Raw genomic sequence first — 24,836 nt, forward strand, 5'->3', positions numbered from 1 at the left:
TAAACAGCTGCCATCTGAAGAAGGCAGGGAGGGAGGAGACCGGGTGGGGACCCCACACGCAAGACGTTGCCAGACCACCACCTGCTCTAAGTTGACCGAGCAGGATCACTATGCTGAGGTTCAACCAAGTTCACAGGGGAACTTAATCTCTAGCAGAGGTAGCAAACTAGAAGCTACTCAGTGCTCAGCTTGAGAATTACTTATATCAGAAATTTGAGCATGTAGCTGATGAATATCTGCAGACAGGTGGCAGAAATACTTTCAACTGATGGTATTTGGGGGGCGGTGCATTATCCTCAATGTGATGAAACAAGTTATATGAATTATTGAATGTGAAACTGATTATGTGCCCTGTAAACTTTTACTCAATCCACAATAAAAACCTTAAATTAAAAAACAAAACAAAACAAAAAACTGATGGTCTGCTTTGTAAACCTCTCAATTCACAAGAAAAAGTTAAAAAACACAAAAGCTCTTTGGGAAATGCTGACAGGCTGACTTGTGGTTTGATTTCCCTACAAATCCACGTTGGATGGTCTGATGTGATCTCTCTTCTCCTGTATGTAGAAACCTTTCTCGAAGCACTGCTGAGGATTTTGTCCAGGGGACCCCCTTATAATTCTCTCCTGTCACCCACTGCTCCTTGTGCCCTCTTTTTGCTAAGACACAGACTCATGCGCCAAGTGCCCGCCTGCTGGGCTTGTAGCTCCTGGGGTCTGGGGGTCTCGTTGTTTCTCGTCCTCCACGTCCAGCTGCTGGGACTCTCTGTTGCTTTAAGGGCAGGACTCTGAAGTCAGAACTGTTAGAGTGCACATCTCCATCTTACCCTGTTGAGGATGAAAGAGCAAAAGCAGTAAGCCTTTGCTTAGTCATCTTACGCATGGAGAGTGATCCTTGCATGGTCCATAGGGGGCACTCAGCTGAGCCTACCCTGGAGGCTCTCCAGGGCTCATGTGGAGGGACCTGGGGTGGTTTTGGAGCATTGCTCCCCCAAAACAGAGGGTACCATTCTCACTTTGTGCCCCTCCTTGGAATTTCGCCCCTTAGCACCCAGTCTGCAGGAGTGGACAGGGAAGGATCGAGTGGCCCCATCTCGATGATGCTCTGAAGGCACCGAGTCCATTCCAACTCAGGAATACCGTACAGAGCAGAGAACTGCCTCAGAGGTTGTCAGGGTGTCAGAGGTTGTAAACGTTTATGGAAGCAGACTGCCACAACCTTCTCCCCTAGAGCGACTGATGGGTTTGGATTTCCAACCTTTAAGTTAACAGCCCGATGCTTAACCCACCGTGTCACTAGAGATCCTAGTGAGCAGTGAGCTGCCCCATTTCGGAGCTTGGCAGCCCCCCGTACCCACTGAAGAGAAGCCCAGTTCTGAGAAGCGGGTGAGAAAGCAGCAGCTGGAACCGGTTTTCCTCTTGGGATTTTTGTATCAAATCAGAGACTAATCCCTCATCTAATACCAATTTAGTCAGGGCTGGGCGTGGACGCAGGCAGCTCCGTTCATGAACACAGCTAATATTTCTTTATGGAAACTGATACTATTTTCAGAAGCATTGCAGACAAACGTCCTAAGAAGACTTAGCAGGCTCAAGCTGTTTACCTTGGATCCAGACCTTGTTCCTAATTAACTGAGTCTTTAGCAATCCGTCCCAGAATCCAGCCACCTGCCAAATCTCACACCTAAGGGGAAAAAATACTCCCAATAAAATTTTCCTAAAAAATAAAAAAATAACCCACTCAACTGTCACCAGGAAGATAGTCTCAGAACACTTCTATCAGCCACTCTTAACTAATGCACGAAAGCCAATGTTCTAGACCCCCAGCCTGTCTTTGTGGACCCAGAATTCACGGAGAGCATACTGTTAGAGGTTGAGGTCTGGGCACACACTCAAGGAAGGACTCAGGCAGCCCGACAGAGGGTGCTGGGCTGGGGGTCAGCAGCTCTGGTTCCTGGTCCCACAGTTCAGCGGTTTCATTTGTCTTGCAGAAACCACTGCGCACAGAGAGCAAGATTCTCCTTTCTCTGGATCAAAAAAGAAACCAGTTTTGTTGAGAGCCCTGGGCTTTCCTCTCAGTGCAGCATCAAGTGGGGTTCCGAGTTTATTCTCAGGTCCCGAGTGGGACCCAGTTTGTTTTTCAGACATTCACTTCCTGTGGTGGGCTGTGAGCCCCTCCCAGCCTTTTTTCTGTCATGTTTACTGTTCTCTCCCTGGGGAGCTGGGTACCCAGTAGGCTCTTGTAGAATATCGATTGAATTACAGAATGTTGGTTAACTAGGTGTGATAGCATGTTTTACCAAAATGTCCTAAATTTGAGCTAAGAAAATGGTAGGAATTTTAGATCATTTGTATTACCCTAATACACACACACACACAGACTCTCCCTTACACACACACACACAACGACACAGACACTTAGAGATACACACTCATACCCCAATGACACTCACCCCCCAACAACACACACACTCATGCTCTCAGTGACACACACTTTTTCACACCTCTGATGACACATTGAAACATGCACACTGAGACACACACCCCCTCCACCAAGACAGACATACATACTCTCTCTCTCTCTCTCTCACACACACACACACACACACACACACACACGTTGTCGATTGTCATGCCTTCACAGGTAATTAGAGGCAGGTCAGTTGGTAGAAATGTAACCTTTTTCTTTTGATTTACATTCTAGGTTGGCCCAGGAAAACCAAAGACCGGACCCAGGAGATTCATGTAAGTGAATTCCATTTTTCAGTCTGTTTTGTGTGGCATGGTGGAACGAGGCACATTGGTGAACATGAGGTTGTGCCAGAAAGAGCTGGGATTCCAGCTATACCACTTTCAAGCTGTGTGTTAGGGGCAGTCCCCTGTTCTCTGTGGGCCTCAGTGTTCTCATCTATGAAATTGTGGGGCTGAGTCTGATTGTTACAGGACTCTGTCAGCTCTGTCAGCCCTGGGTGGTTGGAGGAAGAACCTTGGGTTGGAGTTGGGGGCTTATAGACATGCCTTCCTGCTTCTGTGTGGCTGCTAATAACAAGTGCAGGACCTGGAGGTTTACGATGATGAACTGGTGGTTTTCTGCAAACCTCTTTCCTGCTAACATATTGGTTTTCTTTTTCTGGCTTGTTTTATATTTATATTTGATTTTTCCTTTCCAACTGGCTATCTGAAACTCAGTTGTTTTGTTGAGATCTGAGAGAGCAAGTATTTATTGATTTTAGTAAGTTATCTCTACCTCTGTTCAGAATAATAGCATAAGGGGTATTAATCCAGAATTAAAGGCAGCATTGAAAAAAAATCATAAAAGGGCAGAGGTAGGGAGATAGGGAGAAATTGTATTTTAAAATTTAGACTGATGGAAGCTGTATCAATTAAGGACGCAGTTCAGTGCTGAGCTTCCTAGCAGCCAAGGCAAAGAGTAGCATTGGGAAAGCATCATTCTTGATGTTAAATGTAGGGAAGGAGAAGTCCAAGAGGGGGCGATAGTCCAAAGTTGCTTTGCCAGTAATTAAGCCCTCAAAAGTTTCCCAAATTGTCTTGATCCCAGTCTGAAAGGGAGATTTTGTTGTAACTCTGGAATCATTTGTTAAAGTTCAAATCCAAGAAGCTAAAAGTTGTTAACCTTCATTTCTGAAATGGTCAAGAAACATTCAAGTTTGCTGGTGAAACTGTTGGTAACAATTTGCTCTGGTAATGAAGAACAGATAAAAATAGGTACAGTTTGCGGAGAGAGAGAAGAGGGTTTGCTGTCGGGGAGGGGAAACACTTGAATTAGAACCACAACTCCACCAACACGTTTTATGTCTTAGGGAGGTCCCGCAACTGGTCTGTGCCTTAGTTTCCCCATCTATAAAAAAAGAGGGCTGAACCAAAAATCCTGGCTTTATTCGTAAACTGTAATAAACATTACAAGGGAGCATTTAAACATTTTCACCTGTCTGTTATCATTGGATGTGTTTAGCTCTTTTGCATCAGAAATCACTTGACACGTTTGGACTCTGCCCCCCTTAAAAACAAACACTTGTCACCTGAGCATTTTCTAGATGTGCCATTGTTACATTGGTCATCACATCATTTTTCCCGCTTTCCTATCACCTTCCCCAGAAACTCATTGCCCCTACGCAATGAGTCCCTTTCTCCTCTCCCTTGGAAATCATTCATTAGCTGGTCTCTCTGTATCTGCGCATTATAGATGCTCCGTATAAATGGGACCGTACAGTGTTTGTCCATTTGCAATGGACTCATTTTGCTCAGTGTGATGTTTTCCGGGTTCATCCATGTGGTGGCATGCATCCGGCCTTCATCTTGCTCTCTGGCTGGGTCAGCCTCATTCTGTGTGCCTGGTCATGTGTTAGTGGACATGCTGTGACAAGCATTGGACTACGTGTGTCTGTTGGATCCTTGCTTTCATATAACCCGTGACCGTGGGGTCAACCCCTAACATGTGTATGTATGTCAGAGGAGAACTGTGCTCCACAGGACTTGGAGTGGCTGAATTTTCAGAAGAAGGTTGCCAGGTCTTTCTTGTGAGGTGCTTTTGGGTGGGCCTGAACCTCCAACTTTTTAATTAGTAGCCAAATACACGAACCGCCATCCAGGGCCAAATCAGCCATGGAGAGTTCTATGTAGCACAGTTCCCTTTTAATACAGCCTCTTGGAACAAGACGCTGTCCTTCTGTGGTCAGTTCCTCCTGGAAGCATCTCTCTGGCGGTCGGGTGGACACGTCTGGCTGCAGGTGGACGGGCCCGCCCACGGCGCGCTGATGGATTTCTCATACACAACTAGAGCGCTGGCAAAGCTGGAACGTCACCAGGATATGTTTCCATGAAATTGTCCCTGGGCAACCACATTGCCACTCTCGCTGGGGAAAAATGGTTTCATATATTGGCTTTTGTTTTTATGGAAAAATGGTGAAAAATTTGAGGGAAAACCACAGAATCCTTTGCTTTTATTGAAGCCACAAAAATTGATTAAAAATTTAAAAAAGAAAAAGAAAAAAGAACCCCACTTTTGCTGAGGGCTGAACTTTCTGTTTTGAAAGACTCTATTTTCTTTTTTGGAAATCTCTCCTGAGAGCCTAATGAAAGGCCTTTCTGTTTGCTGAGCTGCGCCGAGCCCAGGAGTCCTGAAGCTCGACACAGAAGTGGAATTTTAGTGCAAACACCGTCTGCTGGGCTTTTCTTCATCCCCGGATCTGCAGACACTGGCCAACTCTTGTCAGGTCCTTAGGTGGGCACGGTGCCTGAAAGTCAGGCAGCACCCATGGGTGTGGGATGGAGAGGGTGGCCCCCATGAAGGTCTCCAACCCCACTGCCCTCCCCAGCTCTCCCCGCCCCCGCCTGTGCACACGGAAACAGCCCGCTGGACGCTGCCTGGACCAGTGAGGCCAGTGTTGGGCCCCCACCTGAGGGCTGGCACGGGCCAGCTGTCTTCTCTGTGCCCATGACGGGCCCTCTGCCAGGCCAGCTGGGGCTCAGCTCCCTTCACACGCTGCCCCGTCTTGACCGTCCTCACCATCACTGCTGTGTGTGAGCTCGTTGTTGGCGCCACTGTGAGAATCCATCTCACGGAAGGTCTTCCTCTTTCTCGCTGACCCTCCACTTCACCAAGCACGGCGTCCTTCTCCTGTTTTCATAAGGCATGTGCTTGTTCTTAGTAAGGGAAGCTGGAGATTCTCTTGTGTCAGGTGGGAGGGAGTTGGTTTCCGGTCACCAGAACATATGTGGTCTTAGTGCTAGTTTGAAAGCACAGAAACCAGGTACTTCCTGGGGGGTCCCCCTGGGGAAGTCTAACCTGGCTCAGTACAACACAAGGTGAGTTAAAGGGTCAGGTATGCCTGTACCAGACCCCTACTTCCTGCAAAAGGTACCTTCTTTTCTGAGGCTGAATTGCTGGCAGACTCAGTACCTGTCTGGGCCTCAGTATCCCCACCTAACAAATGGGTGCCAGGATTGCACCCATCAAGTCGTGAGGGCTCAGTGGAGAGAGCTTTTCAAGTGATCAGAACACAGGGTGTTGTTTCTGGGTGCCATCGAGTTGGTTTTGTTTCACAGCAACCCTGTGTAGGGTTTCCAAGGCAGTCAACCTTTGCAGGAACAGCTGGTGGGCTAGAACCGCCGAACTTGTGTCTCACAGTCCAGTGCTTATTGCACAGAGCCACCATGTTCTCCACATAGGAAGTGCTGCATGTAATTTTTGTACCATTAGGAAATCAAATCCTCCTTTGCTGAGTCGATTCAGGCACATAGTGACCCTTCAGGACTGTGTGGTTGGTGATGGTTATGTGCCACCGTGTCGTTCTGACTCATAGTGACCCTATATAGGGTTTCCAAGGCTGTAAATCGCTACAGGAGCAGTAAGTCTCATTTTTCTCCCTTGGAGCAGCTGGTAGATTTGAACTGCTGACCTTGTATAATCCACGGCACTACCAGAGTAGAGCTGCCCAATAGGATCCCAAGGCTGCTCATCTTTGCAGGAGCAGATGGCTTTATCTTTCTCCTGACGAGTGGCTGGTGGGTTCCAACTTTTCAGTTAGCAGTCCAATGCTTACGCTACTGTGCCACAGGGAACCCATTTTAACTTGTTAGAAATGATTATTCCTCGTCCCCACAGAACCTAGGTCTTGTTTCATTTTATATATTTTATAAGTAAAAAGACTATAAGAGTACAAAATCCAAGACATTGTAAAAAAAAAACCAAACCTTCTCCCATAATCTCAAGGCAGCGGTTATATGTACTTCTTGCATTTTACCTTTATACGAGGCGACCTCATGATGTTTGTGGAAAATGGAATCAAAAGAGAATGGAATTTCCCTTTGAACTTGGACTGTGGGTTAGCACCACCATCTTCATGTTGGACTTCTCTGGACTCTGACTATGCGAGGAGGCCCTGGTATCTCTCCACTCGATCCACCAGCTCTGGGGGGCTGTAAATCTTTACGGGACCAGAACACTTCCTCTTTGTCCCAGGGAGCAACTGATAGATTTGAACCACTGACCTTGCAGTTAGCAGCCCAGCCTGTGATCCCCTATGCTAGTGTGTGATTTTTCCTGCAGGGCTTTATGTCTGAAGCATGTTCTGTCGGATTCTGTGGAAATGGAACAGACCACCTACCCAGCCTGCCGTCCCGACGTCTCTGCCAAGTGCAGCATGTCACCATGTGTCAGGCAGCCCCTCCACCCAAGGTGAATCCAGGCACAATGGAAGAGAATGCTGTCTGGTCCCGCGGCCCCTCATGATTGGTGTGGATCCGACAGCTGTGACCCAGAGGGTTCGCACAGGCTAATTTCCACATGGATAAGCCTCCAAAACATCTGTTGTTGTTAAGTGCCTTCAAGTCGGTTCCGACTCGTAATGACCCTGTCTGGGGTGTCCACGGCTTTCTTACTTTCCTTCTTTTTAAAATCTTTGCTGTGGAACAGAAAGTCTCATCTTGTTCCCATGTAGCGGCCACTGGGCTTGAACCATAGACTTTGTGTTTCGCAGTCCAGTGCTTACTATATGGAGAACATTATGCTAAGTGAAATAAATCATTTACAAAAGGATAAGAAGATCCCCATCCCTTTCTTCCTGGTCTACCTGAGTCTGGAAGCTCTGTTCAGCATCCTAGCAACACACAAGTCCCCACTAACAGATGGATAGTAGCTGCCCATGGGGAGCATTGGCCAGGAATCGAACCCAGGTCTCCCACATGGGGGTGAGAATGTTATCACTGAGCAGACACAGGCTCGTAACACAGAGAGTGTACAGGGCACTTCCCATCACTCAACCAGACCCATCAACCAGGGAAGATGCTTGCTCACTCTTCCTCAGCCCATCCACGTTCACACTGAGAAGGTCCAGGGAGACCAGCTCTCTCGTGATTACACCCCCTTTTCCCTTCCATTTGCCTTGTGATCCCTTAACTTACAGCCCACCCCTTGTGTGTGGGCAAAACACATGTGAACTGGCCAACGCGGCACTCCCGTTCACTGAGCTGAAATTTCATTAGCCTTTCAGTGTAATGTCAACCTGGCATATGCCAGCTCAGAGGCTCAGAGCAGAAGCCACTCCCCCACCTTGGTGCCTTATCTGATGATCTTTTCAGAAAACACTTCATTGTTCAGATTCAAGCATAACAAGTTTTACCGGAGCAGTCTCCCTTAGCACTTCCCTCGGCTTCATTCTCTCTGCCCCTTGTAGCGTGGAATAATTAGAGACATGTCTGCAAGCTATTTGCACATCTGATAATCTGATTTTCTCTTGTTCCCAATTCACCCACCACCTGCTCTCCTCCGGCCACTCTGCCACATCTGGGACAGCCCTGTCCCTTCATGCCCAGGTGACTCCTGAGCTACTTCTACTGCACGGCCCTCCCTTCCAGCCCTGGCTTCCGGGAATGCTCAGTCATCAAATCATCAGACCCTAAATGATGGTCTTCTCCCACCCATCTCTGTTGACACCTTAACTGCCTGCTGCCACCAGGATCTCAGCTCTCCTTCTCTGGCTTTATCACATGAAAATGCCATTTTCAGAAAGTCAGATAACAACTTTCCTGCTAATGTCAATGAACACATGCAAGAGATTTGCCTTAGCTCACTTGCGAGCTGTGAAGACATTAAAGGGGTCACCAGGTGGTGCAGAGGGTTAACACGCTTGGCTGTTAACCAAAAGGTTGGAGGTTCAAGGTCACCCAGAAAGGCCCGGCAGCTGACTTGAGAAGAATCAGCCACTAAAAACCTTGTGAAGTAAAATTCTATGCTGAGCCACAAAGGGTCACCTTGAGTCCGAATCACTTGGAAGATGTGTGAACCAGTTCAGAGGACATTCTATCTAGGCCATCGGGAAACTGGAAAATGCCCAATTCTTATCTAGGTGGTGGTGGTTGTCATCCAATGCCGTCAAGTTGGTTCCGACTCATAGCAACCTTGTATATGGTTTCCAAGGAGTGACCTTGTGGCTACCTGTCCAGTTCTTATCCTACAGCGCCACACCAGGACACTCGTTCCTGTCTATGTTGTTATGTAACACTGAGTCGGTTCTGATTCATAGCTACCTTGTATAGTGTTTCTGACAGCAACTGGTGGGTTTGAACTGCTAACCCTTGTGATCACCAGTCCACTGCACATCCTACAGGGCCATCCCAGGGCTGTTGATATCTGTGTTGTTATTGTAAAGTGCTGTCCAGTCGGTTCTGACTCATAGTGACCCTATATAGGGTTTCCAGGGAGCGGCTGGTGGGTTTGAACTGGTGACCTTGTGATTCAAACTGACCGCTTATCCTGTAGTGCCCACACCTATAGGGATCAAAAATGAGATGTTTGGAATCTGCTTTTCTGCAGGAAGTGACTTGTCTCCCTGGCGGACAGCTGTGTTAGTGTGTCTGAGGTGGGGAGTTGAAGAACACACAGTGATGGTCGAATTAAGAGGAGGAAGGTGTGGAAGTGGGGGGCCCTGGCTGTTCTGTCTTCTGACAGCATTTCAGAGCGTTGCACCTTTGTACCTGCCTGTCCGTTTTTATGAGCTCATTGTCTTCTGCACAGCCAAATGGAGAGATGGCAACTTCCCACCTTGCTTTGGGAGAGACTTCGGAGCACCAAGTCAGGGGACCCACCCTCTGCCACCAAGCGGATCTGGACTTACAGTGACTCTGAGGGAGAGAGTAGAATTGCTCCTTGGGGTTTCTGAGGCTATACACCTTTACAGGAGCAGAAAGGGTCATCTTTCTCCTGGGGAGCGGCTGGTGGGCTTGAACTACCAACCTTGTAGTTAGCAGCTCAACGTTTAACCCAGGACACTCTGAGGGAGATGTGAAATCACTAGAGCAAGGCCAAGCCTCTGACAAAGACCGGTCAGTCCAGGAGGATTCTGGGAAGAGAAATCCTTGACTCCCAGCTGCTAAGTGTAGCAGCTTCCAAGGGCATCTGTGCTGCTCCCCACCCTGGCCTGATACTGCTGCTTCCTGTTACAGCATGCCAACGAGTCGGTTCCAGCTCTGGTGGACTCTCACCGCCAGCCTTGTGGTTAGCAGCCAAGGCATTATGCTAGAGTACCACCGGCACTCCTTGATACATGCTTAGAGCCTGAGAAACAGTCAGTATAGCAAAATAATTCATGTCCAAGAGTAGCGTTTCGAACCTCTCCCTGTGCCCCAGACCCTTAGCTTGGATTTAAGAAAAAGGGAAAGGGGTTCATGGTCATTAATTCCTGACTTGAGGTGGGTTTGGAAGTTATGACACTTTTTCCATTATCAGCTCTAGATATTGTCCCCAAATGCAAAGTCACATTTATATTTGCACCTGTATTTATCTATAGGTGTTGTTGTTGTTAGGTGCCATTGAGTCGGTACTGACCCATAGTGACCTTATGCACAGCAGAACGAAACACTGCTTGATCCTGGGCCAACCTCACTGTCATCACACTTGAGCCACTGTGCCAATCCATCTTGCTGGGGGTCTTCCTCTTTTTCTCTGACCCTCCACCTTACCAAACATGATATCTTTCTGTAGAGACTGGTCCCTCCTGACAATATGTCTGAAGTATGAGAGATGACGTTTGGCCATCTTGGCCTCCAAGGAGCACTCTGGCTGCACTTCTTCCTACACAGATCTGTTGGTTCTTTAGGCAACCCATGGCACTTTCAATATTCTCTTCCAACACCATAACTCAAAAGCATCAATTCTTCTACAGTCTTCCTTATTGACTGTCCAGCTTTCGCATGCATATGAGGTTATTGAAAATACTCTGGCTTGGGTCAGGCGCACCTTAGTCTTCAAGCTGACATCTTTGCTCTTCAACACTTTAAAAAGGCCTTGTGCAGCAGATTTGCCTAATACAGTACATCATTTGATTTCTTGACTGCTGCTTCCTTGAGTGTTGATAGTTGATCCAAGAAGAATGAAGTTCTTGGCAACTTCAATCTTTTCTCTTTTGAAAAGAATGTTGTGTATTGGTCCAGTGGTGAGGATTTTTGTTTTTTTTACATTGAGATGTAATCCATACCGAAGGCTGTGCTCTTTGATTTTCATCAGTAAATATTTTAAGTCTTCTTAGTAGAAGACTTCAGTTTGCGTAGATCCACAATTAACATTCCTGGAAGCAGCAGTCAAGAAATAAAATCACATACTGCATTAGGCAAATCTGCTGTACAAGAGGTCTTTAAAGTGTTGAAGAGCAAAGGCGTCATTTTGAGACTAAGGTGCACTTGACCCTAACCATAGTATTTTCAGTCACCTAACACGCATGTGAGAATTGGACAGTGAATAAGGTAGATTGTAGAAGAATAGACACATTTGAATTGTGGTGTTGGAGAAGAACATTGTAAGTACGATGGACTGCTAGAGACACAACAAATCTGTGTTGGAAGAATTAACAGCCAGAATGTTCCTTAGAACCGTGCATGGTGAGCCTTTATCTCTTGTTCTTTGGACATGCTGTCAGGAGAGACCAGTCCCTGGAGAAGGACCTCATGCTTGGTACAGCAGAAGGTCAGTGAAGAAGAGGAAGGCCAGTGAGGTGGGCTGACACGGTGCCTACAACATTGGGTTCACACCCAGCAACAGTTGTGAGGAGGATGCAGGACGGGGCAGTGCTTCCCTTGGTTGTGCACGGGATTCCTACGAGTTAGAAGCAATACTCCGGTACCTAGTGAGTCCTGGAGTGGCGCTGTGGGCTAATGCGCCAGACTGCAAAGCCGTTTGAATGGCAAGGTCAGCAGTTCCAGCTCAGCAACTCACCTTGGAAACCCTATACAGGGTCACTATGGGTCAGCACTTCACAACAACAACAAAAATGTCATTTTACCCAGGCTACTTTTACACAATGTATCTCAGGGATTGTTACTGTAGGAAAAAAGTTTTCCTGGAGTCAGAGGAGAACTGTGTTCCACAGGGTTTTCAATGGCTGATTTTCCAGAAGATCACCAGGTCTTTGTTCTGGGGCACCTGTATATGGGTTTAACCATTTGCACTCCATTTTTATGTGTATATATATGCGTTATATATGTAAATCCACATAGCATTTCTGAGGAGCATTTGATGGGTACATGGAGTCCTGGCATGGTGCTGTAGGATAAGCACTGGACGGCTAACTGAAGGTCAGTGGTTCGAACCCATCAGCCACTCTTCGGAAACCCTATAGAGATTCTCCATGAATGGGAACTAACTTGATGGCACTTAACAATAACATACACACACACACACACATATAAATATACACACACATATAAATACACACACATAAATATACACACACATATATAAATATACACACACATATAAACATACACGCACATATATATACACGCACATATAAATATACACACGCACATATAAATATATACACACACATATAAATATACACACACATATAAATACACACACACACACATATATATCTGATAGTGAGTCAAAAATGATCTGCACTCCGGTTATATGAAGACATCCATCTATGTCCGTGGCTAATGACAAATTGAGCGTGCACGTGAAATGATTCTGTCAAACAGACGAGTTACACTGGATTATGTGGCAAATCATTTGCAAATCAGCCATGGCTCTGCCTATGAAATCATCCACCACAGATTTGGGTTTTGAAAAGTTAGTACGAGTTGGGTACTGAAACAGCCCACGGAAGAGCAAAACCAGAAGCGTTTGGACATCTACAAACAAAATTTGGACTGATACTCCAAATAAAGTAAAAGTTTCTTGAAAAATTTCTTACCGGTGATGAGACACGGATTCATCACTACGAGCCTGAGAGTATGGAATGGAAACATCCTGAATTGCTGACCAAGGAAAAGTTCAAAAGTCAACCATCAGCTGGAAAATTGATGCTTACTGTTTTCTGGGATTTTCAAGAGGGGGCCAGTGTTGGAATACTCTCAGGAAAAAGATTCAGCAATCAACAGTGCTCCTTACAGTGAGATGCTCACTGAAGAGCTGAAGCCTATACTTCAGATTAAATACCGAGCATGCTATCAGAGAGCCTTGTGATCTTGCATGACAATGCATGTCTGCATACCTCTGCCCACACTGTTGACACTCTGCAAAAACTTCATTTTGAGGTATTAAACCATCTCCCTAAAGTCCCTGATCTTGCTCCATGGGACTTTCACCTCTTTTGTCCTCTGAAAGTAGTCCTTCAAGGATGAAGATTTGTCTCTGATGAAGAGGTGAAGACAGCGGCGCATTCGTGGCTCGTAGTTCAGCCTGAAACATTTTTTAATGAGGAAATACAAAAGCTTGTTGACAGATGGACAGAGCATATTGCAAAGCAAGGAGGCCATATCAAACAATGAAGTATTTGTCTTTTCTAAAAGCTGATTAAAATAAATTCTGCAACTAGAGTGTGGGTAATTTTTGAGTCACCCTCGTATATACATAATGTATATATTTACATACATTCACTGACTCTCCTAGGCTGGAAGCAGACACTATGGAAGCAGACACCCTCATCTTTCTCCCACAGAGCAGCTGGTGGATTTGAACTGCCAATCTTTCAGTTAGCAGCCCAATGCTTAACCTCTGTGCCACCAGGGCACCTTATTTTCCTGTGTAGATTATGTCTACTGTATTTGAGTACTTTTTGTCAGCACAGACTTGTCTCCTCATTCTGGCTCCTGATATGTGGATCGTATGTCTGGATGCACTTACTCTATACTTTCCACCATTGAAGCCAGGTCAGTCCATCTTTCTTAAACTCCCCTGCCCATTCCTGCCAATATGCCTTCCCGTGCAATGTTACTTTTAGCTAGCAGTAGCATGTTCATGGACATCAACCAAGTGGACAGGGTGACCGTATGTGTGTGGGATTGTCACCCAGTCTTTGCCTCATGTGTCATCTACCCTGGGCTATTGTTAGGGCCAACCCAATTTTAACATTCATGGCCAAAACGTGGACCAGCATGCCCAAGTCTTACTGACCATCTAGTGAGGGAGACGGACAGTAAGATGGTAAATCTGGTTCCGAGGGCGAGGAGCAGCATTGGTATATCTCCCCTCCCACTTCCCCCAGTGTGCCTAGCTTCTGAGCTACACCATAGAAGCCAGGGTTTCAGCAATGAGGTGAACTCAAGGATTCTCTGCTTGAGGAAGCCTCTAGATCTCACTGAAGAATTAAACACATGGGTCAATATCACAAGGAGTCCTGATAGCACAAGTGGTTAAGTGCTGAGAAGCTAAATGTAAGGTCATCGGTTAAAATCCACCAGCCACTCTTAGGGAAAAAGGTGAGGCTCTCGGTTCCTGTAAAGATTAAGTCTTGAAAACCCGAAGGCTCAGTTCTAGTTTGTCCTGTAGGGTCAGCTCTGGGTCAGAATCGGCTGGATGGTGGTGCGTAGTTTTGGCTTAGGATAAGTATCACTGTGCAGACTGAGCTGATTGTTCTAAAAGTCAAGGCCAGCAGTGGGGGTGAGGGGCTCAGGGAACGGCTTGCCCTTGGTAATGACCTTCAACAAGAGACTTTCTTTGGTGTACTTTCAACTAGCATGTGGATAGTAGTGGTATCCCTGTAGGATAAGCACTGGACTGTTAACCACAAGATAGGTGGTTCAAACCCACCAGTTGCTCCTTGGAAACCCTATCCAAGGTCGGTATGAGTCGGAACTGACTTGACAGCACTTAACAACAACAACAACATTCTCTATATGTTTTGTAAATGAAAAAAAAATTCCACGCATTTTTGTCATTTACTCTTACCGACTGATAAGTTTTAGTTCTTCATTTTTACGATGTTTGCCAGACTGTTGACTTCCCATCAGCCTATGAGGAAGTGGTACCTGGGTGGCTGGATGGGTCAGAAACCTGAGCTTCAGAGGTACTGCTCTGTGGGGCATCGGAGTGCTTGCGAACCCTGGGGTAGTCTTATTCTATGCACAGAAAGCCAGAGGGTGCCTCGTCAGAGGGCAGGTGGGGCAGGAGGGTCGGGTCAGGGAGAGACAGAAGAAGACACATTAAAAACATGAGAAACCTGTGTGACCATGAGGGAGGGAGAGAGGGAAGAGGATCGAGGGGAGAGAAGAAAGAGAGAGGGGGTTAGAGACAGGGGGGAAGAAACGGAGAGACAGGCAGAGGAGGGAAAGAGAAAGAGGAAGAAAGAGGGAGAAAAAGGGACAGAGAGATTGGAGTGGCTACTTTAATTTCTTGGCTACAGCCCTCTTTGAGACTTGAATGTCCCAAGATAGACCCATGTCACCTGACACCAAATCCCTCTTTTTGGCTCAAGCAAATTCCATAATTTTCTGTCCCCTGCAACTTTTAGGGGCTTCACCAAGATCCATTAGCTGCCTTCAGCCAGCCCACCAGGGAACAGGAGGAAAGGCGGGCCAGAACCCACGGCCCTTAAGTGGGATGACCGCATCCTGAAGGGCCGTCCTCCCCTTCCTCCTCTCCCTCCCAACTCTGGTCCCCATCTCGTGGTCCCATGAGGCTAGGAGCCAGGACAGGCTCCCGAGGTTTTATTGATGCTAACTTTCCATTCAGCCCCGTGACTACCCCATGCCTCCCTCCAGCCCGGCCTGGCTCCCCCTCAACATTTGCACCTTATAAACCAGTCCGGGCTGAGGGAAAGGTAGGGCCCCTGGTAACGGAGGTAAATAACTCAGCACGGCCGTCACTTGTCCTCAGCATTCCCCGGGTCTCAGAAGAAATAAAACAACTCACTTCATGGCGGGCTTTAATCTCCTGCACCCGCGGCCCTCTTTACAAGGTGTTATACAGAGTCCGCGTAAATCCAGACTCTGCAATGGGGTCAGTGTTCCACAACAGGTGTTGGGTGGGTTGGGGTTAAGACGTGCCCCCCACCCTCCCATCCAAACAAATACAGGAGCAGGAGGGGTTTTCCAACACAGCTCGCATTTACAAGCTGCTGGGCCCCTTCCTACCCTCACTTCGGGTAATGTGCCCCTGCCCTATGAAACGTGGCAAAAATGGGACTTTATTGCAAGGATTGGAATCCAAACCAAAGCAAGGCAGGAGCGGACCTGGGACTCATGAGACATCCCCATCCGTCTCTTTCTGTGCCCTTCCCTCTCTTTCCACACGGGGGCAGACTTGGCTATTGCCTGTGGAATAGCTCAGCGAAGGTTCTGATTGGGTCATAGTGGCTCAGGCGGGCTCCCCTGGACCAATCACTGGTGGCTGTGGGGGTGGAGTCACAGAAGACTATGGGAAATTAGAGAATTAACACTGAATTGATATTTGACGGCATTAACAAATTCTCATTTTGTAGATGTGGAAATGATATTGTGGCTTTGTTAAAAAAAAAAAAAAAAAAAAGAGCCCTTTTCATGATGTATGGTGAATTATTTGCGGATGGATTGATAAGGGGCCTAGCATTCACGTCGAGATCGTATGGATGGGTAGACTTAGAAAGGACTTGAGTGAATTTTTGAAGGCTTGCAGCTTGGCTGGTGGGTATATTGGGTTCATTGTACTGGGTTTTCCATTTGTTTCATATGGTTGAATTTTTTTCAAAACAAAGTAAAGAAAGACTATGTTCATGTGCCTGAAAGGTACCACTCTTGGTAGTATTCCTAGCAATATAAAGCTAAGTAAAACAGAAACTATTTCATTCTTCCAGCTTGTGCACCAGCTAGCTCGGCACTGGCAGGGTTCTGGACTTCCCAGGGTCTTTGTAAACAATCACAGGTCTGTGTAGCCCATTATCCACACAGGTCTTCAACTTGCCTTTTCATTCTGCGGTGGACCCCATCTGGTTTTTCATCTTACATCTCTTTTCTCTTTCTTTTTAACTAAACAGTATTCTTTTGTATGGATGTACCATAGTTTATTTAGCCAGTCCTTCCGAGTGAGCCTTTGAGGCCGAGTTTAGTCTTTTGCTATGACAAGCTGTTCTTCCATGCATATCCTCATGTGTGCAGGGCTTTATGTAGGATGAATTCCTAGAAGGAGAACTGCTGGCCTAGAAATTGAGTAGCCAGAATGCTCGCCCACAAACTGATTCCATTCGTCCTTGACTAACAGTCTAGAAATCTTCACCTGTGTCCCCATATTGCCGTGAAAGTCACAATGCTCCCATTTCCTGATCATTTCATTAAAATTTTTTGAAGAGTTTGAAAGATACAGAAAAAGGAAAGAGGAAGGAAACCATATTTTCACACAGCAACCCCACTGGTTCCGAGTGTTTATTGGGAGACGTGATGCAGCCACAAACATCCCTCATAAGTCTCCCACCCACCTTTTGCTCACCACCAAGAGATGTTTCTGTCAGAGAAGTGATTGAATAAATAAAATCTTTTGACTGTGTTTGCAATTCATGAACCTATGTTTGTGTACACTCTGACTGCCATGAGCAATGGAGAAATATATCTGCCTCAACACGTCTCTTCCCACGTGAGCATCACCTTTGAAAACGAGCTGTCATTTTCTCTGTTGCTCACTTGCAGGCTGAAGTTGGGGTTTGCGCCTCCACTCTCTTCCTCTTGGTCTATGATGACAATGAGTTGTTTCTAAAGACCATCATTGCTGTTAGGTGTCATCACGGGAGCTCTGACGCATAGTGACCTTGTGCACAACCAAAGCGATTCTTACTAGGCTTCAGCGCATTGCTGCTGCCACGGTGTCAGTCCATCTTGTTGACGGTTTTCCTCTTTTTTTGCAGAACCTCTTCTTTACCAAGGGTGATGTCATTTTCCAGGACATGTGTGAAGTACGTGAGAGAAATTCTTGCCTGCCTCGCTTCCAAGAAGCATTCTGGCTGTACTTTTTCTGAGACAAATTTGTGTATTAATAGGGCATTTCCTGGCATATTCAGTATTGTTTGTCAACGCCATCATTCAAACACGCCAGTTCTTTGGTCTTCCTTTTTCATCATTAAACTTTCACACACTTAAGAGGTGGATGACAATACAGGCGTGGGTTAATTTCATGGATGTCAATATAGCCTCCTGGACTCACTTGCCAGCTAGGCCTTTTCAGAGCCTCAGTCTCTTCTCTGTAAAATGGGGATATTGCTGCATCTGCTATGAGCTGAGATCACCCACAGAGCGCACCAGGCGCCGTGTCTGAGTTGTGAATATGTGGTGGTGTAAGATGAAGAACGGGAGAGTGTAGTAGACAGCTGTGACGACAAGACTGACGGAGAGATGAGGGATTAGGGTCCCACTGGGGCACCCACCAAGATGTGAGAGTGTAGAGGGAGCACTCCTGAGGGGGTCCTGAAGGAGGCAGGCATTGAGCAGAGCCTCGAATGATGTGCACAGTAAAGGGGGCCAGAGGGAGACACGAAGGGTGTGGGTCATGACCTGCTTCTCCCGGCTCACCTTGGCTTCCATCCCCCTTATGGGGCTGGGGAGCAGGGAGCTGGGCTGCTCAGTGGGAGTCAAGGTCTACCCTCTGTGGGCTGACTGGCCACACTGGACACTTTTGTTTTGAACAATCATCTCCCTCAGTCTGGGCAATTTCATACCACAGACAGAAGCATGGAAAAGGACTTTGCAGCCTGGGAAACAGAAGCAGATTTCTTTCTAGTTCCAGTAGTAGTGTCAGGAATACAGCCCATAAATATGATATGATGCCTGCACTTCTCTGAGGAAACTGTGGTGGGCACAGGAGTGTGTGAAACACGAGGGTAGGCAGTGAGGAAAGCCAGTTCCCCAGGTTCCCCAGCAACGGTGCTGCCCAAGAAACCTCCCGGCTGCCAAATGGATCCAGGGCTCCAGGCCAAAGAGGTTTTCCCGTGAGATGGTGCTGGGGCTGAGAGTGGGACAGATGGCCAAAAAGGGCGCTCTGAGGCTGCACAGCTCGGGGTGCTTAGTGGGCACGTGGCAATGATGGAGGCAGAAATGCACACCAGGTACCGTCTGGGCATCCAGTGCCACATAGAGTCCTTGTGGCCACTCCTCAGAAGCCCCTATAGGGTTGCTGGGAGTCAGGATGGACCTGCCAGCACTGACCAACAACGGTGCTGCAGAGCAAATGAGCCCAACCATAGAGGCGTAAAGCAATGGTCTCTATTGGCTCGCAGTGGTTGTGGGCCTCTAGGGCTGTTCACTGGCTCAAGGTTCCCAGAGAGCACGGGTGGGCTGTGGCTGAGCTTAATGGAGGGCTCTCAGAGCGGGTGTGGAGGCTGCCGGGTGGCCCTGGTCCTGGACTCAGAAGACCACACATGCCACTTCCTCTGTATTCTGCTTGTTAAGGCCACAGCCCAGCCCAAGTGTGAGGGGTGAGGATGCAGTGTGGACGGCGGGAAGGTGGCCAGTGTTTGCATTGAGGCAGTGCAGAAGTGTTGGGACATTTGGGGACCTCTTTGGGCAGACACTCAGGCAGTGGTCCTAAGAAGTCAATAACCGGTACTCGGGGCCCCCAAGCCCTTCATGCTGGGCATAGCCTCTCGGTGGTAACCCCCAAGCAGACCCCACCCCCTGCCATGGCGCCCACCATGACCCTGAGGCAAGTACTCACTCAGTGGGGTCACTGCTGAAGCTGTAAGGAGAAGGTAGCTTTCCTGTGGACAAAGTTGCAGTGAAATCAGGATACCATGGCCCCCCACTGCAGATTAAAGGTCAGGGTGGGACTATCCGAGGGCTCCTGGTCCCCCAAGTGGGCTGTCAGCCACAAGAGCTCTGCAGAACTGAGCTCACGTGCCGCTCCGTGCACATTCCGAAATCTTGACTGCCAAGTCCAGTTTCAAACAAACACAGGCAGACAACCACGGGTCCCGCAGGCCTGGGTGATCAGGGCTCAGATGGGGCCTGGGGGCGGTGCCGGGCCTGAAGGGAGACCTGAGCCATCTGGGGGATGGCTGGTACCCCCACCCCCTCCCCAAGCCTGGGGAACTGGAATGTCCCACAGGCTTGTGATTCCCAGGTCCATGGCCCCAACCCAACCTCAGGCGGATGGGAAACCCTGCGTTGGGCCCCTCTGTGTGAACAGCAGGAACTCGGAGGGCTGGTCATATGGGCCGCCTGTGTGCCAGGCTGGGGGACAGAGAAAGGAGGCACAACTCGTCCCCTGTGCGCCTGGAATCTGGGCCTTCCTTGGAAAATTCGCAAGAATTCAACCTGTTTAGAGAACATTTCCTGTCAAGAACTGCCAACGGCCAGAACCCGTTCCCAAAGGTTTCAACTCTGGAGATGGTTAGGGAGAAAAGAGCCTCAGACTTTTGGAAGGGTGGTTATTTGTTGTTTTTTATTGGGGGTGGTCATACATCATTTATTCAATCTGAGTCCCCCATGCCTTGTGCACAGCAGACATTGCTAGTTGATCTCAGAGCTCCATCTCTCGGACCTTAGAGGTAACCTCAGATCCCTTCTCAATACAGCTCCTGTGAATCTGTTCTCAGCTAAGGAAACCTTTCCCACCTCTGACAAGTTGTGAAGGAGTGTTTTGAACCACATGGTGTTCTCCAGTGACAACACCACCCATCTGAAGGATGCTGGGAGACAGGAATAGCTAGCTCCCATTAAACACATGAGAAAACTGAGGACTACTCAGTCAGTGAGTGGTGGGGACAGGACCCAAGATCTCTCGTCTCGCTGGTCCCTGATCTTATTACTTATCACTCAGGATCGCATGCCAGTTGTCTTGCAACTTAGGCCAGAAGGAATGCATTTCTTTGTTTCCATTGTATTTTCCTGGCTTCAAGTATTGTAAAATAAATTAACTGGCTTTAATGTTGGTATTTGGTTAATTCTAACTTACTGATATTAACAGCAGTTTCTGCAAGACCTGCAGTTAGTCAGGGTCTCTGGTCTGCATTGCAAAGAAGATGTGTTGAGCTCATCTGGCTCCCTTGTTCCCAATTCCTTGTCACTATTTCAAGCAGCCCTGGTGTCACATTAGGTTAAGTGTCGGGCTGCTAATGTCAGGGTCAGCAGTTCAAACCCACCGACCGCCCTGTGGGAGAATGATGAAGCTGTCTGCTTCAGGAAAAATGTGTCGCCTTGGGAACCCCAGGGAGCAGCTGTGTTCTGTCTTACGGGGTTGTTGGAAATTGACTGTGTGGCAGTAGGTTGGTTTCCTCTGGTTGGCATCCTTTCTCTGGGTGACGTTTCCTTTGCCAGGTGACTCCCAATGTCAGGACTAGGCATGTTCAGAAATGTGGCAGGAGAAGAACTAATGATTTTGTTATACATTCTCTTTCCTTTGTGGACCTAAACATTACAGACATGCTGGCATGCTGTCTCAGCAGCTGTAATTACCAGGGGGAAGTTTAGGGGAAAGAGAAGTTATTTGTGTAATGCCTGCTCTCAGGGGTCCCCTGTGTGTGGAGAGTGGGCCCGTCTCCAGCCCCAGGGCTGGTGCAGTGGTAGGTGATGGAGCCAATGCAAACCATCATCACTGTGCCCCCACCACCGCCACCACTGCCACCTCTGGAGTCCCTGGTAGAACGACTGGAGGGGAACCTCCACCAACTGTACCTTTTTCCTCACTCTTCTCTCCAGAGAACTTGGAGAAGTGGGAGAACTTGTGGGGTGGGATTCAGGCAGATCCAGGTTCAATTCCCATGTCTGCCATGGAGCAGCTGGGTGAGCTTGGAAACTTTGGCCTCTTAGAGCCTCAGCTTTCCAATCTGTAAAATGGAATGATAAACCAAAAGTGAACCAAAGAAACCCATGGCCATCGAGTCAATTCTGACTCCGTAGGACAGAGTAGAGCTGCTCATTAGCGTTTCCAAGGTGACAGCCTCATCTTTCTCCCACAGAGCTACCGGTGGATTCAAGCCAGCGATCTTGCCGTGAACAGCCCAACACCCTGCCTGTTACATCAGCAGGGTTCCTCAGTCGAATGATGGTGCAAAAAAATGCCATCACAGCTCTGACACGTGGCACGGCCCAGGCTCTTTTGGTGCCGTTGCCGCCGCCCGCCTTGAGCATCTTTGGGAAGAATCTTCTCTCACAATTTCCACACAGTTTGTCCACCTCCTGAGAGCGAGGACACTCATCCTTCAGTGAGAATTTGAGGAGGAAGAAACCAGGAAGGCTTGTGTCATTGTGTTGTATCTTGAATGATAAAAGCAAGAGGTGTGCTGTCAACTTACTTACCGACCACCACTCTGGTCCAACACTGGAGGCATTGTCAGGATGGCATGGGGTCAGTAGTACGTTAAAAGTCTGCTGACAGAATGCGCTGCTCACTGAAAGGTTGGCTGTCCTAAACCATCCGCAGAATACAGACTGGGTGATCTGCTCTCGTAGATATGACACTCTAGCCAATCCTGTGGGGCAGTTCTATGCTGTCATATGTGTCACTAGGATTTGGAACTGATTTGATGGCCCCCATAACACCACAAGGCCTAAGAAGCCGCGTGATGGGACAGCTGAGCCACTCCTCTGTTGGTCACTGCTTCTCCCAAAGGAAGAGGTTCCCCGGTGCTTGTCCAAGAGGGCTTTCTCCTTAGCCAAGGGTACGTTTCAGGCCTGAGGTCAAACTCCAGCTCTGCCACTTCTGGTTGTGTCTTTAGGACAAGTAGTTTGGCATGTCTGTGCCTCGGGTTCCTCAGTGACAATAGATAGAGACTCATTAGTGGCTCACAGGGCTCTGGCGAGCTAGAACGAAGCTCTTTGAACAGCTTTGTCAGGGCAGGGTGAGTCAGTTCTGAATCTCACACACCAGGAGAAAACACTGCCCACTTCTGCACCGTCTTCAAAACCACTGCCACGGTGAGTCCACTGTTGCAGCCACTGCGTGTGTCCATCTCGTTGGAGTCGTCCTCTTTTTCAACTGATCCTCTGTGTCACTAAGCATGATGTCCTTCTCCAGAGACTGGTCCCTCCTGAGGATATATCCAAGGAAGGCATGTGAGACAGTCTCCACCATCCTTGCCACTAGGAAACATTCAGGCTGTACTTCTTCTAAGATACATGTATTCGTTTTCCTGAGAGTCCATTCAATATTCGTCCCCAATACCGTAAGTCAAAGGCTTCGATTCTTCTTACTCTTGATTATTCATTGACCTGCTCTTGTTGGTATGAGTTAATGTATATAAAGTGCCCAGCACAGTGCCTGGCTCACAGTTGATGGTGATGGTTGTTAGGTGCCGTCGAGGTGGCTCTAACTCATAACAGCCTTATACACAACAGAACCAAACCCTGCCTGGTCCCGTGCCATCCTCACAACTGTTACGCCTGGACCTATTGCTGCTGCTACAGCACCATTCCATCTCGTTGGGGGTCTTCCTCTTTCTCGCTGACCTTCCACTTTAGAAAGCATGATGCCCTTCTGTGGAGACTGGTCCCTGGTGATAACATGATCCAAGTACTCAAGATGAAGTCTCACTCTCCTGGCTTCCAAGGAGCATCCTGACTCCTCTTCTTCCAACGCAGACCTGTTGGTTCTTCTGGCGGTCCATGAAGCGTTGTTATTCAAGGTGCCCCTGGCTTTCCCACAGAAGGGTGGTCTTTGGAACTTGTACCAATCCCAGTTTTTGTAGATTGCCCATTACTAAGTTATATTTGACCACTTATAAGTTCCTGCATTTTCATGGAGGAGGTGGGTTTAGAATTTAGGAGACTTGAGGAAGATGAGGGTGATATTTCACTTGTACCCCTTGTTCAGACGAGAGGTGATTGAATGCAACCTGGGCCGCCTTCCATCAGTGCGCCGCAGCCTGGAGAGCAGCACAGCTGTACCCTCTAGACTTTGCTGTAATTTTGTAGATGGAATTTCATAAAGGGTTTTATATATTCTATCATGATCATTAAGTTTGCAGTATTTAAAAATAGATGTGTAAAAGATACACAGTGTGGGTTATAAAACACCCTCGAATGGCTTTAAAATGGGAACGAATCCATTCATTTGGCTTTCAGCTGAGTTTATCTTGCATTTTATTTTTTTTTAATACCCACAGACGTGTAGAAATAGGTTATTGAGTAGGAAGTTGGCCAAGTCCGGGCTCTGTACCATGTGGGCACTTGGGAGCGCTGGCAGGCCCTGTGGAATTTGATCTTGATTGAAATGTAGTCATTTTTCCACCTGCAAAAACAGTTCTCTCCAGCAAGCCTGGGTGGGAGGAGGCCTTCTTCCCTCTCGCCCTCTCCACTGTGGGCCTCTTACTTTCCACGAGGCCCACTGCCCTCACGTCGATGCACATGTGACTCTTATTTGTGTGTTTTTCAATAAATAAGTAAAAATGTTTGCTCTGGTATTTCCCCTCAGACTGAGGAAATGAGCCACGGGGAACCAGACTTGGTGTCTCTGGTGTCTGGCAGAATTTCCAGGAGCTTGAAGACCTTAATACATGTTTGTGAGATACTCACTGAATCTACATGGACTCGTGTGGCATAGGGCAGACTTCACGGGGACGGGTCCAGAGGTCCTTTGTGGAGAACTCAGGCACAGGACACAGCACGTGGAGGTGTATCAGCCATGGCAGGAAACTGGTGCCTGCCTACCTGTGACCTGGGGCAGGTCTCAGAACCTCTGGGAGCCTCTGCTTTCACAATGGGAACAACAGCTTTACTTCCATTTGCATGAGAATTAAACATGTGAATGCAGAGGTTGTTGTTGTTGTTGTGTGCTGTGGAGTCGGTTCCCACTCATAGTGAACCTGCACAGGGTTTCCAAGGCTGTAAATCTTTACGGGAGCAGAAAGCCTCATCTTTCTCCCGCGGAAGAGCTGGTAGTTTCGAACTGCTGACCTTGCGGTTTGCAGCCTGATTTGTAACCACTACGCTACCAGAGCTCCTTATACATTGTTGTTGTTGTTGTTGAGTGCCATGAAGTCGATTCCAACCCATAGCGACCCTGTATAGGGTTTCCAAGGAGCAGCTGGTGAGCTTGAACCACCGACCTTACAGTTCAGGCTGATGCAAAGTTTTAGCCCACAAGTATTAGCCTACAATACTACTACTAATAGCAACAGTAGTTGTCATTATTTCTAGAAAAGA

At 47.8% G+C, this 24,836-nt stretch overlaps 1 protein-coding gene across 1 annotated transcript in view; it reads left to right on the forward strand.

The window, feature by feature from the left end:
* LOC102829684 overlaps nt 1–24,836 on the forward strand; it is a 105,158-nt gene that overhangs the window by 70,026 nt on the left and 10,296 nt on the right. The window contains exons 7-10 of the mRNA XM_006860279.1: nt 5,336–5,540; nt 7,069–7,197; nt 19,264–19,398; nt 23,506–23,575. Coding sequence (XP_006860341.1) covers nt 5,336–5,540; nt 7,069–7,197; nt 19,264–19,398; nt 23,506–23,575 — 539 coding nt within the window. The remainder of the gene's footprint in view (nt 1–5,335; nt 5,541–7,068; nt 7,198–19,263; nt 19,399–23,505; nt 23,576–24,836) is intronic.

The sequence above is a fragment of the Chrysochloris asiatica genome, unplaced genomic scaffold, assembly GCF_000296735.1.
Source record: "Chrysochloris asiatica unplaced genomic scaffold, ChrAsi1.0 scaffold00037, whole genome shotgun sequence".
Lineage (NCBI taxonomy): Eukaryota > Metazoa > Chordata > Mammalia > Afrosoricida > Chrysochloridae > Chrysochloris > Chrysochloris asiatica.